Source organism: Chinchilla lanigera, unplaced genomic scaffold (genome assembly GCF_000276665.1).
Source record: "Chinchilla lanigera isolate Chin_1 unplaced genomic scaffold, ChiLan1.0 scaffold00012, whole genome shotgun sequence".
In the NCBI taxonomy this organism is placed as follows: Eukaryota; Metazoa; Chordata; class Mammalia; order Rodentia; family Chinchillidae; genus Chinchilla; species Chinchilla lanigera.
In genome coordinates, this window is record NW_004955413.1 from 28,691,953 (window position 1) to 28,713,725 (window position 21,773).

General features: G+C 41.5%; 1 protein-coding gene across 1 annotated transcript in view; it reads right to left on the minus strand.

The window, feature by feature from the left end:
• Efcab6 (EF-hand calcium binding domain 6) overlaps nt 1-21,773 on the minus strand; it is a 214,376-nt gene that overhangs the window by 122,873 nt on the left and 69,730 nt on the right. The window contains exons 10-11 of the mRNA XM_005379444.2: nt 14,959-15,083; nt 6,472-6,620 (exon numbers count right to left, since the gene is read on the minus strand). Coding sequence (XP_005379501.1) covers nt 6,472-6,620; nt 14,959-15,083 — 274 coding nt within the window. The remainder of the gene's footprint in view (nt 1-6,471; nt 6,621-14,958; nt 15,084-21,773) is intronic.

The following is a 21,773-nucleotide window of genomic DNA, read 5'->3' on the forward strand; positions in this document are numbered from 1 at the left end:
AAGCAGAATAGAATAGAGGTTTTAATCAAGCCTGGGTAACAATGATGAATTAATAGATTTCAAACAACAGAAGACATTTTTAAAAAGCAAGATTAATGTATTTGATTATATTAAAATGCAAACTTCAAAATAATGGGGTTTCACGTTAATGAGAGAGAAACAGCAGACTGAGAAAATAGCTGCCTCGCCTCTTGCGACGGGGTTGCCTTTTAATAATTATCTAATTATAAAAAAATTAAGCATAAGGATGATGAAATTTACTTTAAAAACCATCAGTTTGGACCATTAGCCAATTAGGACATGAAGAAAATTCACACCAGGGGAGACATAATCGGTATATGGGTACAGAGAAATGTCCAACCTCCGTATTACTCCCAGGAATATAAATTACAACAAAACAGAAAATAACCTCCACATTACTTCCAGGAATATAAATTAAAACAAAACCAGGCACTACTCACTACCTCTTAAATTATTAATGTTTGAGAACAATGTTACTATTCGGTGCTGAGAAGAACATGAAACTAGGACAGTCACGCAATATGAATGCCCACACAAACTGCTGCCCTTCTGAAAGCACGCGTTGGCAGTGCTTACAAAGATTTGCAAAAGTGACAGGTGACATCAGCTCGGTGGCAGACAGGAAGTCAAAGGCCTCACGACCCCCACAGAAAGGTCCACCAGCAGCTCTCCCTGTCATTTCTCCTTGGGGAAAAGCCCCAGGTTGACAATAAGCCCGAGTCAGCTGCGTGGGGTGTAATGAACACAGAAGGGGTAGAAGAAGTGGTGTCACCCTGACTCTATCACCCCCTGTCACACCAAGGACACCTCAGGGCCAGTTTCTATGACGACAAAATGGAACTGGAGGCAGAAGTGCAGCTCCCCTCGCACCGCAAAATGCTTCCGTTTCTCACCTCAAAGGGAACGCAGGGAGCCGACGTGGCAAAGTGTCCAGGTCAGGGAGACACAGCGCGAGGGGCAACGGCGCACAGTGAGCTGTGTACGGACTTGGTGGTAGCTCGCTGGACTCTGTGTTGATACCATTAGAGGTACCACGTAGCCAAGCGGGCCACTCCCATGCGGGGAAGGAAAATCCTACTTGGCCAGCCTCCCAGACAGGCCTTGGATCTCAGCCCTAGGGCTCCTCCCAGGGATGGAAACGACCACAGCAGAGAACTTCAGCCTGGAGCAGGGCTTGCTGCGCCAGCCCAGCAGTTCAGCAGTACCTGGTGTGACCACAGAGCCCTCTGCCAAGCCCTGCCCGCCCCCCAGCACACGCTGACAAGGACAGGGGCTAAATTTGCCAGAGTTCTCCACCCGACCTCAAAGCCCAGTTCGGGCCCTGCACGGGCGGGGAGCAGATCTCACCTGCGTCTTTCTCCTGACCAAAGCATGGATCCTCCATCCCAGCTGGTGGTCCCACAGAACCTGTGGGACACCTTCCTGCAACCCTGTCCAGCTTGCCCACCCAAATAGCAGGAAAAAGCTCAGAAAATGCACAAGAGCATGGAAACTAAATTTAATGCCCAGAACAACCAATGAGTCAATAAAGGAAATAAAAAAATATTTTGAAAAATATCTTGAGATAAATGAAAATGTAAATACACATATCAAAATGTATGAGATGCAACCAGAACATTTCTAAGAGATTATAGCAACAAATGGCAACACCAAAAAACAAGAAAGAGCTCAGGTAAATAATTTGATCTTATGCCTCAAAGAAAGAGAAAAAGAACAAACCAAGCCCAGTGCAGCAGAAGGAAAAAACTAACCAAGACCAAGAAGTAAGCGAAACAGATGAGAGAAACAATTTTAAAAGATCAATGAAATGAAGAGTTGATTTTTTTAAAAAAGATAAACAAAATAGACATCCCTTAGCTAGACTGAGAAAAAATGAGAGGCTCAAAGTTTTAAAAAATCAGAAATGGAAGAAGAGACATGTTAAGAAATAAAATCAGAAATGAAAGAAGATATATTACAACTGATATTGCAGAAATACAATTATATGCCCAAAAAACTGGATGACCTGGAAGAAATGGATACATTCCTTGACACCTGCAACGTACCATAACTGAGTCATTAAGAAAGAGAAAAAACAAGGGGACCAAGAGTAAATTAGTAACAAATTGAATTAATAACAAAAGTCTCTCCTCAACAAAATCTCCAGGGCCTGATGATGTCTTTGCCAAATCCTACTTGAAAAGAAATTTTGCTGTATTTTCCCTTTGTACTTGACTTTGAATCAACATAGAAAGTTTATGGCAAAGATTTAGAGATTAATTTGAGACAAGATGCCTTAGGCAAATTTTTCAGCGTTGCTTCTTTTTTATTAGTATATATTTACTATGCATACTATTACATTTATCCTGGGGAACTGGTGCATTTACATCATACATCTTCACCCTTTTTACTACCTCTTTCCCTCCCCATCTTTCCATCTACCCCCCTCCCTGAACCCCTTCTCCTCTTCACAGAGTCCACCTCTGTTTCCTATCATCTTTTACTATTTTTCCTTTAAACTATTTATACTTTGGGTTTCTCATGTAAGAGAAACTACTAATACTTAACCTTCTTTGTCTGATTTACTTCACTTAGCATCGTGGTCTCAAGGTGGATCAATTTTCCTACAAAAACATTTTTAAAATTAGTACTGATCCTTCACAAACCCTTCCAAGAATTTGAGGAGTGGGGAATACTTTCAAACTCTTCATACAAAGCCAGAATTAGCCAATACCAAGGCCAGACAAAGACATAACAAGAAAACTACAAAGCAGTATCCTTGTTGAACATAGCTGCTAAAATACTCAACAAAATACCAGCAAGCTAAGTTCAACAGCACACTGGAAGGATCATTCACCATGATCCAGTGAAGTTTATCCCCAGTGGTGCAAGGATGGTTCAATCTATGCAAATCAATAAATGGGATACATCATACTAACCGAACAAAGAACAAAAACTATATGACCATTTTACTAGATGCAGAAAAAAACAATTAATAAAACTCAGTTTCCCACCATCAATTAAAAAGAAAAAACACTCAACAAATTAGGTATGGAAGGAGTGGTCCTAAACACAGTAAAGACTATATATGATAAGCCACATCTAACTTCCACAGAAAGTTAAATCCCTTTCCTGTAAGATCTATAATAAGAAAGAATGCCCACTCTCGCTACTTCTATTCAACTTAGTATTGGACAGCCTTGCCGGAACAACCAGACAAGAGAAAGAAATAAACACCCAGGCAGGAAAAGAAGAGGTGAAGTTGCCACCATGTGCTGATAATAGGATCTTACATATAGAAAATCCTAAAGATTACACACACAAAACCTGTTAAAACTAATAAATGAATGTAGGAAAGTTACAGGATAAAAAATCAACACAAAAAAATCAGTAGCATTTCTATACATTGATGAATCCCCCACCCCCCAAAAAAAGAAGTCAGCAGAATAACCCCATTTACAATACCTACCAAAGATAATAAGATAAAATACTTAAGACTAATTTAATCAAGGAGATGAAAACTGTAAAACATTAGTGAGAAAATCTGTAAAACATTAGTGAGAAAATCTGAAGTGGTACACAGCCATAATCCCAGTTACTAGGGAGGCACATACCTGTAATCCCAACACTGAGGAGGCTGAACCAGGAGGGTTGCTGTGAGTTTCAGGCCAGTCTAAACTACCTAGCAATATATATACAAGATGGCTGGGATAACTGCACTATTAATTTCTATTGCTTTCTTGAAAGGAACAGTTGATATTTAGTTGTTTGATCATTCTTGCATGTCTGTATTTGTTTATCTGAGTAACTAAAATGAAGATAACAGTATGTAATACAACAACCATTGTTAATTTCTTTTCACCGTGTCTGAAATACTGTATTGTTTTTATGTTGTGTCCTTTATGCCTGTGTGTTTGTTAATATGTTTTGGTTCTTTTATCTCTAAAAATAAATTTTTTTTAAAGTCAAAAAAGTTAACCATCTAGTAAGATCCTGTCTCAAAAAACAGAGAGAAAGAAAGTAAAAAAAGAAGGAAGAAAGGAAGGAAGGAAGGAAGGAAGGAAGGAAGGAAGGAAGATAGAAAAAGAAAGAAAGAAACCATAAGAAGATCCAATAAATGGGAAGACATCCCATGTTCATGGACTGGAGAATTATAGTGTTGAAATATCCATACTACCAAAACAATCTACATGTTCAATGCCTTCTCTATCAAAATTCCAGTGCCAGCTAGGAACAGTGGTACACAGCCATAATCCCAGTTACGGGGAGGCTGACAAGGCAGGAGTATCACAAAATAATATCCAAAATACTTGAGCAGTCATGTCAACACCAAAAAGCTGAGATTTTGGAGCACTTGAGAATTTGGGTCTTTGAATCACCGATGCTCAACCTGTGGTTGGTAATGCTGGCAGTCAGCATCTGTTCTGCTAGTCTCCTGTGCCCTGTTCCACTGAATTCTGGGTGAGCGAAGAAACAGGACTCAGCAGTCCTCACATCCCTGGTCACCCAGATACACTCAGCCTATACCCACTCTATTTGCCACCCCACTAAGCCACGCTGTTATTGTTGTTTATTTCTGCATTTTTAGCACCTACCACAATGTCCGGCAGAAAAAGGCACTCGGTAAATGCTAGCTGAATGACATTTTACGTATCCACTGAAATGATCATTTTACAGACTATGAAGCCAATGGTGGAAAAATGTCAAGCTCTGATTACAAATATGTAAAAATCACATATGGATATAAAACAGAAGAGAATGAGGTATAATAAAAGTTGTTAGATAAAGTGGAGGACAATCTTTTCTTCTGATTTTTGTTATTACTATAAAATTATTATGCATGTAACTTTGGAAGTGAAATAAGAAATCACTATATAATGTTTAGCTACCGAAGAAAGTAACTTGACAATTTAGGCGGGACCATAAGGCTGTTTCCTGAGATGTGGAAAGGTTGATTCCCAGGCCCAAACTTTGCTTCTCACTCTAGAATTCTCTCTGGATATGCAGAGTGCTGTCAAAGAGGCAGAAGCTCCCAGGAATGGTCCACACTTCAGCTTTGTGCTGTTTCCTTCCCCTTCTCTCTGGCCTCTCTTTTTGGGCAGACACCAAGTTATACTGGGCAATCTGCCACGGGCTTCTACCCTGCTTGCCCTGGGAAAAGGTTCTCGGTCTTACCAGGAATTAAAAACAGATGAGTGTAATCCTCGCTCAGAGTTTGGCCTATAGAGACCTGCTTCCAACTGAAAGGAACCAGCGACGCCTGGAGAAAAGGGTGATTCCAGGTCTCAGGGAAAAGATGTGCAAGATGAACCTGGAGCGTCTCTGTCATTCTGGAAATCAAGAACGTGACCCAAGACTGTTAAGGTCACATCGATAGACCCGGGAGCCACCGTGAAAAGGCCCCACTGCCGAGAGACAACAACTGTCAGGAAGAACGAAACTGTAAGGAACTGAAACACATCAAATATGTTTACAGCCATACATTCACAACCGTTATTCACAAGGAAAGTCAGGGAAAACCACCCATTGCCCACGCGTGGAGAATGCCAGGGAACCAACTGATAATTTTGAAGAGCAGTAAACGAGGCGACAGAATCAAGCCTCTCCTGCCTTTCCTACACTAACAGTGGGGAAAGAAAGTCTGCATCGCAGAAGGGTTCCAACCAGGGCCTGAAGAAGACATGACAGACACGGACCATCACTACTTTACAATCTCTCGTGAATTAATGGATCTATGTGCGATCAACCACGGCTGTAAGCGTTACAAAGAGACAGACAGTCAGTCCATACCTGGTGAGCACTAACCGCAGGGAATTCTTGCCCAAAACAAATGGGCAGAAATACAGACATGGGTCTGTGTGTCTATCCATTCAGGGCAGGGACCAGGCATGGAGGCAGGGAAACGTGAACTGTCCCTGTGGGTTGCAGTCACGAAAGCCAGACTGCGAGAAACTTACATGACCACAGTCCAGATTACTTCCAAATTAAAACTGATCAGAACACTCTAGGTTAGAAAGGAATCAGGCCAAGGGACCCATGGTGGTGTTCCGATTTGATGTGGCTCTGATTCAGATAGGTTATAGAAGAGAACATGACACAGGCAGGTATAGGTGAGTCCTGGCTGGATATGTATTAGTAGTATTGATAATGTGGTGCGATGTGGAAATAATATTATCGCCTTGGTTTTAAAAAGAGCTTGCATCTTTCCAAGAGAAGGATAGAAACCGTGGTGTCTGATGTTTGGTTCAAGCCGTGCGGGGTCGATGAAGTGCCGGCAGGATAGGAGGATGGTTGGAGCTGGGGAGAGGGCGCACGAGCAGATTCCTTCTTTTATTCTCTTTACTTTCCTATATGTTTGAAATTTTCAATAATAAAAACCTAAAACACTAATAAAAAATAAATGAAGCTCTTCCTTATCCTCACGACTGACGTCTGGGGAAAAAGATGTCAAAGAAACAATGGGACTCTTACCTTTTCATTAACTGGAGGAAAATTCTCCTTGGTAGCCGGTAGACAAAGGTGTCAAGGACAATCTTGAGATAATTCAAGGAGACGTAGCCACCTCTGGAGGGGTCGCCGGCACTGAGGGCTTTTTCAATCTTATCAACAGACTTTGAAAACTGCAATGAATTAAAATTAGAGTGCTGCATTCATAAAAATCAACTCGATGGGGTTTTTCGATCACTTTATTTATTTATTTTTAACCAAAACCTCTGCACATTTTCCTCTCCCAAAACTGATCAAAAGGTTACCATGGCATGCACTGAACTTCAAATGTTTAATTGATGAGTTCGCTACTAAACAGCATCCTCAGGCTCTGTTTCTCAGTTGACAAGGTAGACAAGCTTCGGGGGAAAAAACAGCACACACAATAGATCCACCTCAAATTTCAGCGCTGCAAATACTCGGTGGATCTGCCAGTTTGATACATCTTTCTTAATATACTTCGAGCCATTCCCTACTGTGAAGCCGCCCCTGATTAAGTCAGGCCAATCAAATACACAAGCTGCTAACATTTTATTTAAAATAGCAATTGATTTCATGGTAAGGAAAGTAATTAATATCAGAAATATAAAGTACATTTTGGACATTTCTTAAATAATCCTTTCTTAAATTTTTTTTTTTTTTTTTTTTGCAAAAAACCTGGGTGATTGAACTTTGTTTTGGAGACTCCTACACTGCAGTGAAGTAGGTTAACCACTGATTTTTATGGGCTCATAAAAATATTGTGAAGATTGGCTTTTTCTCTAAAGGCTTTCCTGCTGTTTATTATTGAGTGATAACAATATTCTCCAATATTTTCCACCATCTCACTTCACCTGAATTCACTTTTTCCTGCTAACTTTGATAAGAAAACAAACAAAATAACCACTTGGCAGGTGCATAAGACTTTCTTAAAAATCTGTTGGAAGATGGACATATACATGTAAGAGTCCCCATCAACTGAAGGGATACAGAGGCGGGTTCAGTAAAATATCCTTAATATGCACAGGAATACTAGAGACTAAAAGGAAAATCCTTAAAAACATTTATAAACTTAAAGTTCTTAGAAAGGTCTATGCTTCTTAGAAAATTGTACAAAATTAACTCCAAATGCAGCTCAGTCTTCTCATTTCCTTTGCGGGGAGGGCGATTGTTTCAGACTCGCTGCTGGAGGGAGGACTCTCACAGGGAGAAGCAAGAGCCGGGTGTGGAACAGGGTCTCTGTGTATTTATGGGATCCAGGAAGCTCATTTCTTATCTCTTAATGACATTTGGTCCCCAGTAAGCTTTTTTTCAGTAGCGTGTTTCTGACATGAGCAATAGCTTTTGGGAAAAGAGCAGGCCATGAAATAGAAAGAAATTCTTGATGAGGTGTGTAACCTTTTAAGAATTGTCTTTGTTATTGTTTACATAGAAAGTCAGAGCATCTGTTTAAGAAAAATGCAAGCAACTCAGCAGAGTATAAGGAGGAAATAAAGATACCTGGAAGTCTCACCGAGCACAGTTTCATACAGTGTTCCGAAAGCTCCCGGCGTGATCATGATAACATAGGTAATTTTCACAAAAATGAAATCAAGCCACACTTTCAGCTTTGACAGATGCTTTCTTCATTTACCAGTGTCTTGGATTTTTCCCATAAGAACTAGCATCTGCATGATTCTCTTAGGTGATCTACGGTGCACCGTGTGCTACTGGAGGACGACCCAAAGGGTCCACCCACTGCCACGTTCATGCATCTGTCCTCATCAGCGTTCCCACCTAGGTGAGACCTCTGTGATTATTCTCTCCCACAACACCCTGTCCTTTTCTGCCGTAACACTCCACAGGTTGTGATCAGGAATGTGTGTTCTGTTCGCATTGCCCCCCTTGATGTGAGGCCATGTGAGCTCTCTAGGTACAGCCATTCGCTGGTTTGGTTTACTGCTCATCAGAAGGAGCACAGTTTGGGCAGGTGGGAAGCACTCACAAGCGTGTTAGAAGTGGATATATTTTCATCAAAGATGTTCTAAACAAGGGTTGCAATTTCTAAGAAGCCATTCACTGCACTGGTAAACAGGGAAATGAAGGATGAAATCATAGCTGAGACGCCATACGTACTGGACCAGCCAGAGTGTGAAAGTCTAACCGTGTCAAGTGTTAGTAAGCATCTGGGACAACAGCAGCTCTCATGTGCTTTTGGTGGGAGTGGAAACTGCTAACAGAAAACAATCTGATGTTGCCAATTAGAGAAGAAAGCCTTGTTCTCTACAGCCTAGTACACGTAACTCCTAGAGGCACCTACATAAGCTCTTAGGGTGGCATTGCTTGGATCAGCGCAAAACGAGAAGCAATCCGAATGTCCACCCACAGGAGGATAAAGCGCTTGTGCGACTAAGACAGTAGAAAACTACAGCTGTGAAAATGACAGTACAGCTATACCCATAATGCAGATGGATCTCCTCCTGAGCTCAAACAGGATGAGAATAAATGGTTTTACAACTATGGAAACTTACAACAGAGGAAGAAGGAAGGAAGGGAGGGAGGGAGGAAGGAACAAATGAAGGAAAGAAGGAAGGAAGGAAAAAGAAGAGAAGGAAGGAGGGAGGAAGGCAACAAACCATCAAGCATGAAACAAAGAATGCATGCTATAAGGAAATATAAAACAAAATCCCCTGCAAAAGTGGTGGCATAAAAATGAACTAAATAAAAATATGAATTCATTAAAATAAAGTCTTGAAAATTACAAAACAGTGAAAGAGATGAGAGGGGATATTTCAGAGCTAGGAAGATAAAAAATAAAAATAACATCATTACAGGAACTAATAAAAGTATAAACAGCAAGAATAAGAGATAAAGATGGAATTTAAATATTAAAGAAATGGCTTGAAAGAATATCGAAGGCAGAAAAATAAGACAAAGGGATTAAAGCAATTTGAGAGCAGATGACAGCTATTAAGGACAGACAAAGAGGAGGCAAAGCAAGGGTAGCTGGGATACCACCTACCCCGAAGGAAGGAGAGGCTGAACGGGGAGGAGAGGAAGGAAAGAGGGGAACCGGGGAGGTGATTTTAGGGTTAGGACTCTGGAAATCTCTCTGCAGTGCAGGAAGATCTGAATCTGTACATCTGGAGAACACGCTGTATTTGAGGCAGCTCCATCAGGATGTGGCTTAGTTTGGCTTTTTTTGTTTTTTTGTTTTTTGTTGGTTTTTTTTTTTTTTTTTTTTTTTTGTTTTTCTCCGGTACCGGGAACTGAACTCACGACCTTGCGCTTGCAGGCAGGCGCTTTTGCCCCTGAGCTAAATCCCCAGCCCCTAAGTTTGGCTTTTTTTAATTTCAAGGAGTAAGACAGAAAAATACCTCAGGCATCCAAGCAGGAAAACTGCCAGGGAAAAAAGACCCCAGGCTCTTTGCAGCCACATCCAGTGCCCAAGGACAGCGGAAGAAACATTTACACTCTGACGAAAAGGGAAGTGGGGTAGAGAAATCTACCCAGTCAAGTTGTTCAGGTGCCAAAGCAAAAGTCACATAGTCGCGTAAGGAAAAAACAAAGGGAATACAGCACCTGCGAGCCTTTCTTAGGGAGATTACCTGACAGTGAAATCTAGCCAACCAAAAAATAAATCAAAATAAAGAACTCTGAGAGAGATAAACTGCAGTAAGCATTGCACTATAGTGATGACCATGAAATTTGTGTAAATATAAAATAAAGGCAAAACAACGGGGTGGGGGGGTATAGCAAAGGATAGATTATAAAGACCATAAACCCGGAGAACAAACCACACACAGTAAAACCTTCGAGGAGAGGCAGGCAGGGGCAGGCAGGAGTGGGCAGCTCTGAGCTCCACGCAGGGCCGACTCTGCTGTCTGGAATGGGGACCTTTGGAACAGCCTCGCTTCACCGGACCTGGGTGGCTTTCTTAATCTCTCCTCACGTCCCTTTGAGGACCTAACATGTCTGATGAGAGAGAAATATTCATCAAAAGTCCAGAAATGTGTTTGCTCTCACCTGAGGACAGGGCTGTGGGGTTAAGAATGAGAAGACTACAGCAACACAGAGTGGGCTTGCTAAACTGGCTCCCAAGCTCCAGGGCAAGTCCTCTAACTGTTTCGTGCCTCAGTTTCCCCACAGAGATGACAACAGTGCTCAAATCCCAGAGCTGCAGAAGACCCACAAGACTCTGCCTGGCGCCTGGGAAAACCCAAGAGGGTTCATTATGATCATGGTGTTTGCTTTTCCAGGAAAGCCAAGCACATTTAAATTAAATGTTTTTTTTTTTAAAGAGCGTGATCTTTTTTCTTATAAAATTATTTCTATCCAAAATCATCATTAAAACCAGCAGCTTGCACAGTTGGTTTAAAGTGAGCCTGGGTGGTGGTTTATTGAAAGGAACAGTTAATGCTTAAATTTTTTTATATTTTAACCAATTTTGCATGCTTATAGCTGGTAATCTAAACAATTGATTTGAAGACAACAATATGCAATATAACAACCATTGGTGAACTCCTACCATCTTGTCTAGTGAAACCCTGTATCATCTCTAATGTTTTTAAAAATTATTATTTTTTTACTCTCTTTAATGGTTTGATCAATCCCTCGTTCTTACATCTGGTAATATGAGCAACTTTGTTGAAGATAACAATATGTAATATAACAACCACTGCTAATTCCTATCATTTTGTTTTGAAACCTTGTATCATTTTTAATGGTCTTGCTTTGTTTGGTTTATGTCTGTGATGTTGGTATTTTGCTATTGCTCTTTTTTTTACTGTTCTCTGTAAAATAAAATTAAAAAAAAAAAAAAAAAGTGTCCCTCTGCTAGATAGTGAGTCTGAGGCCAGGCTGAACTACAGAGCAAGACCCTGCCTCAAAAAAACAAATACACACATACATACATCAGAAAAACAATTCCATGTACAATAGCTTAAAACAAACAAACAAAATACCCTAGGGATCAACTTAACCAAGGAAGTAAAAGACCCACACAGTAAAAATTTTACAACACGGAAGAAATTGAAGAAGACACTAGAAGGTAGAATTGGTATTGTCAAAATGGCCATACTAGCAAAAGTGATCTACAGATTTAACACAATTCCCACCGAAATTCCAAGGACATTCTTCACAGAACTAGAAAAAAAACAATTCTAAAATTCACATGAAAACACAAAAGATCCAGAATAGCCAAAGAAAGTCTAAGTAAAAAGAGCAAGGCTGGACGGGTCTCCATGCCCAATTTCAAATTATATTACAAAGACAGAAACAACAAGCAATGTGATACTCGTGCAAAAATCACCATATAGACCGATGCAACAGAGGACACAGACAAACCCATGGAGCTACAGCCAGCTGATTTTGGACGGAGGAGCCAAAGACGTTTGTTGGAAAAAAGAAAGGCTTTAACCCTGGGTGCTGGGAAACCTGGCCACCTAAGCACAGAAGACTGAAATTAGATCCCTGTCTTTCACTCTGTACCAATATCAATTCAAAGTGGACCCAAGGGCGAGGTCTGAGGCTGCAACTTTGCAACTACAGAAGAAGCTGTACTGGAAACACTTGAAGCCAGAGGCACAGGCAAAGACTTCCTGAGTAGGACTCTCACAACACAGGAAATAACAGCAACCATCAGCAAAATGGGACCACAGCAAATTAAAAGGGATCTTTCTGCGCAGTAAGGGCAACAAAGAGTGGAGTGAGGAGACAGCCTAGGGAATGGGGGAGTGTTTGTCAGCTCTTCTTCTGACAGAGAATTAATGTCTAAACATGCAAAGATCTCAAAATCAAATAGTCCAACGATCAGTGGGCAAATGAATGGAACAGACGCTTTTCTAAAGAACAAATGCAGGTGGCCAGTAAGTACAGGAAGACGTATTCAACAGCCTTAGCCTTTAGGGAACTGCGCCAAGGGAAACTACACTGAGAGCCCACATCTCTCCTGTCAGAACGGCTGTCAGCGAGGGTACGAAAAACAACGAGTGCTGGCGAGGATGTGGGGAGGGAGCCCTCTACACTGCTAGTGGGAATGTAAACGAGCACAGTCACCACGGAAATCAGTGTGGGGGTTCCTCGAACAGCTAAACTATGACCCAGCTGCCCCACTCCTCGGAGTGTGCCTGAGGCAGTTAACGCTGGCACGCTGCAGGGAGACCCGCATGCCCACGATTACTGCGGCACAACTCGCAGCAGACGAGCTATGGAGCCAGCCTCAGTGCCCATCAATGGATGAACAGACAGAGGCTGAGGCGGGAGGACTGCCACGAGTTCAAGGCCAGCCTGGTCTATACAGCGGGTTCAAGGCCAACTTGAGCTACATAGAGAAACCCTGCCTCAAACAGAACAAAACAATCCTAAAAACAGGTGACTGGGTAAAGAAAATGTGCTACATCTACACAGGAGAGCACTGTGCAGCCTTAAAGGAGAATGAACTTGTGTCATTTGCAGGACAGCAGAGAGAACCGGAGATCACCATGTTAAGAGAAATAAGCCAGACTTAGAAAGACAACTGTCACGTTTTCCCTACTACGTGGAATCTAAAAAGATGAAAAGAAGCAGAAGGGAGATTTTTATTGGACAAGAGAAAGGGAATTAGAGGGACAGGGTATAAGGGACAATATTGGGGGACAGAAAAAAAGAGTTCTAATTACATCATTAAGAGATCGTGGAGGTGACACGAATTTATTGAGGTGAAAAGGTACCCGCTACCCCCATTAGGTTGCCAAGCAGTACACATGGCATGCCCAATTTTTTATTTACAAAAATACATTAATGTATAGCAATATCAAGAAAGCAGCTACAGCGATGCTCACATAACTGTTTTAATCTGTCTTCGGGACTGAAATGTCAAGTACATTTTTCTTTTTGTTTAAGAGTATTTCTTGGGGCTGGGGATTTAGCTCAGCAGCATAGCGCCTGCCTGGCAAGCACAAGGTTGTGAGTTCAATTCCCGGTATCAGAAAAAAACCAACGGGGGGGAAAAAAAAAGAGTATTTCTTGACTGGTGCTATTATAAAATGTCTCTAAGCAGAGGAAATTAAGAACTGCTATGTGAGGTGATAGATATGTTAATTCACTTGATTGTAGTAATCATTGCACAATGTACCTGTATCTTCAAATACGATGTTGTACACCTTAAATAGCTATGATTTTATCTTGCCAGTTATACTCAGTGAAAAGTAAGTCAATAAATGATTATTTCCGTCTGTCCACTGTCCTACCTACCGACAGCTGCAGCCCGCCCCTCCCTGAATAAAGGAAGGTCTGGAATTATGCTCATCAAATGCCGTCTGGGACTGTCTGGGGGAGTGGACTCTGAACAATTTAATACTTTCTTCTTTGTGCTTTCCAGAATTGGTTACGAGTGTTGGTGATGGTCAAGCATTTTGTAATGGTCACATTTGTATGGAAACAATGAAGACGCTAATCAACAACAGCTAGAGAAAGCAGATTTTACCAGTCCACCGACAGACACAGAATTGCTCCTCTCTCTAACGTCCTCGCCGTCACTGGCTTTCTTAGCTTATCTCTCACTGGAAATTTTCTATTAATAATCTGGAAAAGCTGGACGTACGTTGGGGACAGGTACCGTTTGTCATTTACATTTCACATATTTTGCAAAGTTGATCATCAGTTTACATGAAGTTTTGCTGCTTCCAATCTTTTTTGCTGTCACATAGTCAAACTTCATGCTCCAAAGACTTCAAAGATTTAAAAATTTTCACCGCGGCTTGGGGTACAGCCCAGTGGCCAAGTGCTTGCCTAGCATAATTCAGCACCATTAAAAAAAAAAATCACTCATATCATTCGTTTTAGATTTAAATAGTTGATGCATATAGAATTTATTTTGGTGAAGAGTAGATGGTTATAAGCTCTCCCCCCAAAAAGTATAGCTAATGAATTATCCCAATAACTACTGAAAAATGCACTTGCCACCCCCACTATACTTTATTAAAATGACCCAGATAATGTTAAATTCACATAAATACAGTGATCCATTATCTAACTATCCTCTTAAATCAGTTTGAATATCCATTGCTGTATTAGTGCCACACTGCTTTAATGATTATACTTTTAAAAATATTTTATATATGGTAGGACAAGTCCACTACTGTAATCTTTCAGAAGGAACATATATAGCCAGGTATAGAGAAAGCAGGCATTAAAACCAAATCTTCCAGTCCAAGAAGTAGGAAAGACTTTTTAATCTATTCAAGTTTTCTTTCATGTGACTCAACTAAGTTGTGTCATATCCTTATATAAGATTTCTATATTTCTTACGAGAGCTGGTACTGTGTGGTGCAGTGGGATGTGTAACAATTTCTCATCGCTGCTTTTACCAGTGCATCACTGTCATTAGGGGAGGAAGGAGGTCTCTCAGTTTGAGGAGATGTAGGTAGGATCAAAACAAATTTTAGAAATTAAACTCTACACCTAAGCATTTGTCACAGTGTCCATCCAGTTGTGCTCACACATTTGATAAAATGCTCTTGGAGAACACTTTACCTCCTGGCAGAAGGTCCTCTCAACGTCATCTAAGGAGTAGTTGCTCCAGCTCTCTTCAGGTGGTTCAGAAATGAGGAACTGTTCTCTCTTGGAAGTTCTGGCTTGTTGACTCTCTGGTGAGACTTCTATTAAAACAAAATAGTTGATTCACATTGTCAGAGGGACACTGAAATACCATTTCCTTTTAAACCACACCTGTTTGTAAAAATTAAGACTTGACTAAACCAAGAAAAGGATGAACTCTCCAATAAATTCTTTGAAATAATTAGATGAGCTGGTATGGTGATACATGCCTGTAATCCCAGCACTCAGGAGGCTGAGGCAGGAGGATTGCTATGAGTTCTAGGCCAGTCTGAGCTACATAGTAAGTTCAAGGTTAGCGTTGAGAGTGAGATCCTTTTATTTTATTTTATTTTATTTTATTTTTCAGTATTAGCAATAGAACTCAGGACCTTGCACCTGCCAGGCAGGTGTTTGTGCCACTGAGCTATATCCCTGGCCTAAGATCCTATCTGAAAGAAAGAAAGAAAGAAAGAGAGAGAGAGAGAGAGAGAGAGAGAGAGAGAGAGAGAGAGAGAGAGAGAGGGAGAGAGAGAGAGAAAGGAAGAGACAAAGGGAGAGACAAAGGAAGAAAGAAAGGAAGAAAGAATTGGACAAACATTTTGGAAAAAAATAAAATTAGTTCTCTATGCATTATCATTCTAGGATAAACCCTAGATAGAATGAAGCATACACTGAATAGAATAATAAAACCATGAAAGTAGTAGAAGAAAATTATGACAACTATTACACATTACACAATCTTCCTGAGGGAAGCACTTTCCAAGGAAAATGTAAGCCTAGAAACCATTTAAGTAATTGGTAGGTCTGACAATATAAATACTATTTAATTTTTGTTTGGCTTAAATTTGCACAAATAACAGTGAAAGAAAAATGAGTGGGGAAAACTACTGTTAATATACATAAGAAATACACATCAAGGTTTGTAGTATACGATTAGCTTCTATGAATCAATAAGGTAGATGTAAATATCGAATGGACTACTTGGGTTAGAAACAGGTAACCTAAAAAAAAAAAAAATTCAATAAATGAAAACTGCTCAAACTTCTTGGTAATTTTTAAAGCCTAATTAAAAGAAGTTAACTTTTTTTCCTACTTGTCAAGTAATCAAAGATTAAAGAGAATGGTAAGAAGCAGCTCTGGCTTGTACATAAAAAAACTTGCACTACTTAAATATTCTTAAATCCTTTTTAATACTTTATACTTAAGGAATAATAGTGCCACTCAACAACTGCATATGGATAAGAACATTTTTGTGCTGTTTACAAGGCAATAAACAGAAACACTCTAAATACTCATCAACAGAGGATGAGTTTTATAAATTAGTGGCCGTCAAGCCTATGAAATAACACATAGATGTCAAACACAAGATTGCCTTGCCTAAATTCATGAATGTGGAAATGTGTTTCCTTGCTATAGAATGCTTCATGATCGATAAAGGGACAGTTAACATAGTTTTCATGTTAACACTGATTTTGTATCTACTCCTGCTTCTCCATCCATCTACACATACCCCAGGAAAGGTCAGGGAAGATAACAACCAGAAAGAACATCTTGGTAGGATTCGGGAGCCAGGATTACAGGAGCTTGTTATTTTGTGGTTTCTGGCTTGTGTCAAACAAACATAGATTACTTTTATAACAAAAGCGAATAAAATAAATCTGAAATATAGCCATCTTCTTTCTCAAAGTCGGCTGCAAAGAATCACAAATGCTTTCCCAGATTTATTTCCTAAAATGTCTGCAAATAAGCTCCAGCCAAATGAAGCATGCTTCATCCTGCGGCAGCTAACAAACTGTCAGTCATTTGGAATTCCATCTCTTATCTCCACAAACAAGAAAAAGAAAAAAGAAAGAGACGGTCTCAACACAAAGCCAGTCCTTCGGGGCCTGGTCTGCAATGCTCCGGCCTGGAGGACCCAGCACATGGAAGCCGAGATCTCAGATAACCCAGGCTACAAGAGGCCTCCTGGAAGGATGAGGAGCCACATCCCCACCCAGGCTCCAGCTGGTGCAGTCCCCTGGCTCTCCGGGCCAGGCTTCCAGATACTTCATCCTGTTCTCCCACCAGGAACACATACACACATGCAACACTGCAAGCCCAGGCTCAGGCATGTGGACAGGTGGGTAGAGTGGGAGGGCAGCACACTGTCTGGGAACTCCTGGTGGCCACGCTGGAGGTGGGAACTGTCACAGCACCTTCAGTGAATCCCGTATCACAGTGTCACCAGGTCTCATGTTCCAGGGCAGCTCAGGAATTCCCACCACCTCAGGTTTTCCCAAGATTTCTTCTGAAGGATTCTTTTTTGGTACTGGGGATAGGGCCCAACCAGGCATTGCTAAGCAAATGCTCTACCATGAGCTCCACCCAGCCCCTCTCTGAAGGGTTCTTGCTGATTCCAGTAATGTGGAGGGGGTTTAGGTGCATCCTGATGGGCTCGTGGCTGGGCCTGATAGGACTTGGTAGACATCAGCTATGGATCTGCTATTTGTGGCTACATGTCCCCCCAAAGCCTCATGCGGTCACAGGGCTTTTTCAGAGGCAGCTGAATCTACAGTATGTGATGCTGGGATTAAGGGTATGTGATTTGTAAATCAGCCCACTGATTGGTTTGGCAGCGGCAGGGTTAAGAGTGAGAGTGCTACACACACCATAGGGCAGGTAGCCTGCATACAATATAAGAGACAGAAAGAGGCTTGTCCCTCCCTTGTTGCTTTGCTACCCTCTGGAGGCCATGAAAAGGTCCCTCTCTTGTTGCTTTTGCTCTCTTCTGCTGCTGTGAACTGTTGCCCCTCTGCCATGTGCCACCCTGCATTGGAGCCGGGCAACTATGGACTGAACCTTCTACAAATTGTGAGCTAAATAAACCATTCCTCCCTTTCACTTTGGGCACTGAGTATTTTGTATCAGCAAGAAGAGAAAAGTAACTAAGACAGGATCAGTTAATAAGAAATTTCCTTAGTGACAGGAGACATGGAAGGACAATATCAATCACAGTGAAAAAACTTAGAAATTAGATGGTAGAAGTCAGGAGCAAATTAGAAAAAATACAGTCACTTCCAGTATGCAGTACAGTATCATTAACCATAGTCACCATGAAATTTGACTATAGTTGACAATATGATTAACTACAATCACCATGAAAGAGAATAACTATTAAGTGTTCTCATCACACTCTGAAAAAGGAGATAGATGTGCTAATTAACTTGACTGCGGTAATCTTTTCACAGTGTATATGTGTATCCAATCATCGTACGTATACCTTAAATATACATAATTTTTATTTGTCAATTATAGCTCATAAAGCTGGAAATAAATCACTTAGAAAGGAAGACTAAACTAAAAGGAATCCGGAAGTAAACAAATACAACAGTAGTAGAAGTGAAATGAAAATAAGCAAAAAGGAAGGAAAGAAAAAGGGAGGAAAAGAGAGAAGGAAGGAGAGGAGAGGAGAAGGAAGAGAAGGAGAAATAAAGAAGAGAGATTTGTGAGAAAGCAACCATTCAGAAGAGAAGACATGAAAAAAGGACCCAAAATATATGTAATATGAGTAGCTGAGAAGAAAATTAAATGATGGCATAGAACAAAAACTGAAAATTACGAATTCAAGAATTTTTCTTGAAATAAAAGTGACTCAAATCTGCACATTTAAATAGTGGCAGTGTAGTCAGTGTAAGGCTGGAATCAGATATGACCCTCCCAGCACCCGACCTGTTTGCCAGCAGAGGCATTGGTCTCGGTGGGGACCCAGCTCAGCATGAAGGCTGTCCTTGGCAGATGTCACAAGAGAGATAAGATAGGACAAGGAATCTTGCAGGTCCCTGGACATCTGGAGAGACCCTCAAGGACTCTGTCCACTGAGGTGCAAGACAGCCAGAGAACTTTGACCACTAACGTTTATCAACATCTTCCCACCTAACGTCCATCCCCTTTTTTCAATCCCTATAAAAAGGGATTCCTGCTTCTCTTTTTTCCCTACAGGCGGCCTTATTGCCCTCTGTCTGCCTGCACCCAGGTATTAAATCACGTGCCTTGTCGCTTCCACAAAAGCCTGTCAAGTGGTCTCTGCCTGGCCTCGATTGCCTTACACTGAGGAAGTCAACCATGAGTGTCTAATAATATCACAGGCATATTCCAGCAAAAATTATCAGGTTTCAGGTATTTTTTAAATCCCTAAACATCCAGGCAAAAAGATCAAGTTACAGATAGGGAAATAAATTAAATTGTCACCAAACTTTTCTTCAGCAAAACTTCATGTCATCAGACAATGGATAAAGATATTTAAGATACTCAAGAAAATTGAAACTGGGAGTTTATAACTAGAAATTTTGATTTTTCAACTGTTAAGACCACAAACTTATGAATGAGAAATCAAAAAATATCTTTTCCACCAGGTGTAGTGGCCATGCCTATAATTCCAGCCCTCAGGAGGTTGAGGCAGGAGGATCGTTGTGAGTTCAAGACCAGCCTGGGCTACAAAGTGAGCTCAAGGCCAGCTTGAACTGCATAGCGAGACTCTGTCTCAAAAACAAACAAACAAACAAAGAAAACTCAGAAAATATCTTTTCCATGAGTATTTCCAAAGGAACACACCAGAAAGCAAGCTTCAAATGACCATGGCCTGGGGACACAAAAGGAGGGACAGAAGCCACTAAGCAAATGTGACAGGTCTCCAGGACTGTGTGGCTGTCCTGAGGAAACTCGGTGAGGAGACAGCAAGGTCCACTTCTGAACAATTTGAGCAGGGAGATCTACAGGGTAAACCCCAACCTGAGACTGATCTTGGGCTTTCTTCTCTCTGGGACCGGCCTGGATTCGTGGCTTTTTCCCAAAACAAGTTATGTGAGACTTCAGATTAGCCAATCTATCCTCCAAATGAAATGATTTCCATCATAATCCAACGCAGGATGCTCTGTGGATACTGCGATTCCCGCTGTGGCGCTGAGGGCGTGGAGCTGGCTGGAAGGCAGTAGAAGCTGAGCAGCTGGCTTCAGAGATGCAACCTGTCCGGCTGCTGCCCAGCCTCTGGCCTGACTGTCCACAGCCTCAGGCTGGAGATGTAATGTAACCTGCCCCAAGCCCCACACTGCTCCGTCTTTAATCTAGAACATCCACCAAAAGCTCTGGCTTCTAACTGAAAGGTTTGAATTTCAACTACAGAAGTTAGAGACTATGGCCTCAGTGAGAAAATGGGCTTGAGTAAGATAGGTGATCTCTACGGCCAGTGTATGGAATGCAGACTGGAACAGGGCAGTGCAGGAGCCCCGGAGTCCCGCTGGGCGGCAGCAACAGGGATCTAGCTAGTGCTGCGGGAACAGGGATCTATGAGGTCTGATGGAAACGTATGGTGACTATTTAATTTTTTAACAAGTTAACGAAAGTAAAAGACACATTGCCATCAGCCCCCTCAGAACACTTCCCTATCACTTCGAATCCATTTATCCCATCATTCTTGCCGCTTTCTGAAGCAGCTCTGGAAGTGCTCTTTTATCACTGTCTTTCACCGTATCGTCACAGCTACTTCAATGCCCTGAACTGATTCAAAATGTTGCCCGTTCGTGGTTATCTGGATGTCAGGGTAGAGTCAGGAGTCACACAGTGCTGCATCCGAAGAATAAGGTGGATGAGGATACAGCGTTGTGTTTTCATGAGCCTGCGTTTGTTTGGCCGGCCCGCAGCAGTAGCAGTCACCATATTTTTGATCAAGTCTCTTAAAGACATGAAAGAGGACCTCCAGAACTGCTTCAGGAAGTGGCAAGAATACTTTGATAAAGGCCGGGGATTTAGGTGCAGCGGCGCAGCGCCTGCCTGGCAAGTGCGAGGTCGTGAGTTCGATTCCAGGTACAAAAAAAAAAAAAAAAATACTGCGATAAGTATGTTTGAAGTGAGAGAGTGTTTTGCAGGGGATTAATGAAAATTTGTCTTTTACTGTAATAATTTTTAAAAATTTAAATTTCACCATATATTTTGATCACAGCTCATGCAGAAGCATATTCAGAACTATACAAGAGGCTAGGTAGCAAATCAAAGATACCTTTCACTGTGAGATGTGTCAATACTTGTGTATCATCAATAAAGAAAGCCTGTTGCCAATTACTGATAAAATGCAGGGTGAGAAGTGAGATAGATTTCCATGGTAAGTTGGAATAGTATTATAGAACTAACTCTCTTACAATACCTTATGAAATAAGCAAAGGGGGAAAAAAAACAGTAAAAATTACATGTATATAAAAAAACAAATAACACTTAATATGAGCAGCCAGAAAATTTTGCTTCCAATTACGGTGGATTAGCTCATATTAAACCAACACTCCCAGCAGATAACAATTATAAACTCCAGGCAAAACATAAACAAAGCTATCTGAAGGCGCTGGGGAGCAGCTGAAAGCAGACACCCACTGAAGCTGACACTGGAAAACCTGCGTCCCAGGCAGCTTGGCCCGGCGCCCCAGGGCAGGCCCCAGCTGGGACTGCGCTCAGGGGCTAGTACACTATTTGGATGTAAACCCAGGGTCTCGTGGGCTTCGGGAATCCGGAAACAGCTCAGGACTGCCACGGCAACTGCAGAGAGAAGGAAGGCCCCCAGTGAAGAGGCAGAGAGTGTGGATAAACCGAGGCTGAATCTCTGGCCAACTTCTGGTCCTGGATGCGCGGAATAGAGGCCAAGTTGCTGGGTTTAGGATGAGAGAACAGCACACAGGTTCCAGGTGCTACCCCTCAGGGAGGACAATCCGTCTCAGCATAGCCAAGAAGGC